Source organism: Dreissena polymorpha, chromosome 3 (genome assembly GCF_020536995.1).
Source record: "Dreissena polymorpha isolate Duluth1 chromosome 3, UMN_Dpol_1.0, whole genome shotgun sequence".
Lineage (NCBI taxonomy): Eukaryota > Metazoa > Mollusca > Bivalvia > Myida > Dreissenidae > Dreissena > Dreissena polymorpha.
Genome location: NC_068357.1, coordinates 97618853 through 97622456, shown reverse-complemented (window position 1 = coordinate 97622456; position 3604 = coordinate 97618853). Strand labels below are relative to the sequence as shown.

Below are 3604 nucleotides of genomic sequence, written 5' to 3'. Positions count from 1 at the left end.
TGATGAGTTCTACATGCCACACCCATTTTTGGGCCACTAAGTCAAAGGTTAAGGTCACTGTGACCTCTAAAAAAATAATTCTGACGAGCTTTCATTTATTAAAAACTGCACCCGCAGACGAGCGTGGCACTCTTTATGCGGTGCTCTTGTTAAAATTTAATATAAAATTCCTTTCTTATTGCTGTATACAAAAATAGTCTGACTTGAGAAACAAAATGAGTGATGCCAAAAACTGTATAACATTTGTATAGCACGTTCAGTTTTGTTCAATGAAACATTATAACAAAGCATTTTAAGCTTAAAATATTACTTACATACATTGAAACATGCATTCACTTCCAAATTAACAATGTTAACAGTAATGTTATGTTGTTTAAATTGCGGATTGCTATACATGTTAACTATATAAAACTATATAAAATCACTTATTTTTTAACTCAGAAAATGTGCTAAAATAATTGTAATAATATAAAATTGTTTTTCATAAATATACGCCTTATTTGTTTGCAAATTTACGACTCGTCCGGACGGTTTATATTCCATTCAAAACAATTGCATTTGTCAAATTTATTATTGCAAAAGGTAATCGTTTTAATTGATTACATTATAAGTCGTCAACAACAATACGGATTCTTTAATAAATAAAAATAGCGTTTATCAAAAATGAATACCACAGTGTATACATACAAGTATTGCATGTAATAAGCTTTAAAACGGATTATCGCATGTAAAGCGTGGTTACAAATAATATAGGATAAATAAGACCATCTTTTACGACAGCAGGAGAAACAGGCTTATGAAAAGACCCGTACTTTAATTAAGGAAACAAGTGCTATCGGCTGTATTCACTGTAAATGTTTTCAATTTCTTCGCTCATATTGAACATATATTGTTCACAATTAAGTTGCGAAAATAAGGCATTTTGTGCGGATCACAGTGAAACACTTCCACTTACGTTTCCAACCGTTCCAACACTCCCGAAAGGATGATATTTGTTTTTAAAATGTACATCTCATGCTGTCACTCAGTACTTATTTCTATGATAAACATATATCTTATCATGTTTGGTATCATGTATGCCTATAATTTGGAACAAACGACGCATGCAAGTGCAGATGCGCTGTTGTACGGAGGACATTTCAATGTTCCACACGTTGGGAATACAAAGCCTAACCACACACTATTAGTATAAGCTGCATTACTTCCTGGGGCGGCTTCAGGTTCCTTGTCAACACACACGTATTGCTTGTTGTTAGCATGATTGTCGCGCTCAGTCATCAGAAACCCGCGGTACTCAAGTTTCCATCCGATGTAACACGTTTTCCTTGCTGGAATCATGATGGTTGATGAAACATTCGTGAAACAAACAGCGCATGGTACTTCGTGGTTCGCCAATGATGACAGGCCTGTAGCTCCATGTGTTAGGTACTCTGACTGGTATATGTTGCTTATATAGTCGGCTCTTGTGACAACAGTCTCCAGTTCAGGCTCTACAGGTAGACATTGATAATCTGCTGCCCCTCCGCTGCTAGAATAGTGAGTGCCCGCTGCAAATCCATGATACACGAGACTGTTGTTCGAATGAGGACATGATGATCGACCCCATCGGATATATGTTGCTCCGATTGAGGACATAGACAGTTTGGAATCAAGTCTTGCTTCAATTTCTTTTAAAGTACCAATGGCGCCTGTAAACAAAGAATAAAACATTGCGAAAATTATATGGATTGCAAACATTATTACTCTCTTGCAACCTGTATTAGTACATGAATGTCAGTATCGAGATGGGTAATGGCCAGATACTAGTACTAAAATAAATACATCATAAGGAAAAACACCAAGAACAAGATAGGCAAACAAGCCTCAGACAATAGCACTTCACAGTTCTTAATTGTAAAATGTATAATTTCGCAAATACCCCATGACCATGGCAAGCCTTTGAGAACTAATCGTTTTACTGGCTGAGGTACAAAATATGTTGTCCTTGCTTAGGTTTGTTTTAAATTCCGAGAAACATAATTTATTTCATCATATTTTTGTGTGTTGCTCCGCGTTGTTGTTTTTTTTTTATATCTTTTTTGTAACTGTAAAAATCGAATGCATGAAGAAAAAGAAATTCATATAAAACAAATTAATAAATACGTAATGAACTCACCTTGAATTTTGCGGTTCGTCCTGAGCAGTAGCACTTCAAAATCATCAATACGCTTCAAGGCTTGCTCCATTTTGAATTCATTTCTAACCATCTTTTCCAACAATTTCTCCTCGTAGTTGAAAGGAGAACACAAGGGCTCCGTTGTTTCAGACAAAACTACCAAACATAGTACCATCAACATCACCGATATGAACGCCATTTCAATGCACGTTTAAAACACGTGTGCCGATGTACGAATGTCATCTGACTGAGTTTACTTGATGGCTCTCTTTATATATACGCTTATTACGAGTAAGTAAGAGGGCTGTCAGTGTTTCGATTGCTCACCTGACGAGAATATACTAGTTTTAATATGATTACGGAATACATTAACTACATTGACTAATCAACAGCGTTTTTAAATTTGCAACTTTGACCTACAATTTTACACTAGAAATCGTTGAGAATTCTTGTTGTAATAATGATACATTTTGATGTTTCATTATATTTCGTGTTGATTGAGATTATGAACGATCAACAACAGTGGAACTAATCTGAAATCCACTTTCAAACAAATCAAACTTGGTGTTTTGTATTGTCTTGATTATTGGCGGTTTTGTGTTTATGAATCAAAACAAACGAAGTAATTGGCTAGTTGGTAAGCTTTCTAACATGTCTATACACGCATAAATTTAAAATTTCAGTTCGTGATTCCAGCAGTAATTTAAGTTGGATATTAGAAAAATACCAAGATCACTGGTAGACATTTTCAAGACAGCACAATCCCGTACATTTTTTTGTCATTGGTCTGCCTTCATAGTTTGTAAACATGCCTGCTGTTACAATCTCTCTTCCACCTTATATGTTTAACAATTTTATGAAGATACATCGCTAACTTGATAATTTAAGATATTTTATAAATGGGCTATAGTTTTTGTGTTCTATTAATTTTAAAACCTATTACCTTATCGTGTTAATACATTTACGATACTTCAACCACTGGAGGACTTAAATTATAGGTGCAGTATTTGATTCACATGTTACGTTTTGTTATTCCGTTTTCTCATTTTCCGTCGGCATATTTACAATTGATTGTGGTCGTTTCAGACTGGCGCTTGGTTTCTGTTTTAAGTGTGAGGTTTGGTGTGTGCGTGGATTCCGAAGTTAATTAGGTTCTATAGCGCCTGAGGCTGCATTGTGTGAGGATCCGGAGTGAGGCACATCACTCTTACCTAATTACCTTACTTGACTCCTTTAAGTTGGGATGAGAAAAGCCGAAAGCGGAGATAAATTACGTACATTACCGTAGATTGGCTGAAGTGTACCGTTTTAATCAACTACACTTTATATTTAAGTAAAATAAAGACGGTTAAATAGTCAACAAAAATGCAATGTATATTTTGAACACTGATTGTCCTAGCTTATTTTATCTGCATAAATTAAAATGTATATACATGTATTGAACTTCTG

General features: G+C 35.0%; 1 protein-coding gene across 1 annotated transcript; it reads right to left on the bottom strand.

Moving 5' to 3' along the window:
• Positions 1-1080: 1080 nt before the first annotated feature.
• On the bottom strand, positions 1081-2354 carry LOC127872432 (short-chain collagen C4-like). Its single transcript, XM_052415763.1, has 2 exons — positions 2156-2354; positions 1081-1688 (listed from the first exon to the last, which is right to left on the bottom strand). The coding sequence occupies exons 1-2, from the start codon at positions 2352-2354 to the stop codon at positions 1081-1083; spliced, it is 807 nt and encodes a 268-aa protein (XP_052271723.1).
• Positions 2355-3604: the final 1250 nt, after the last annotated feature.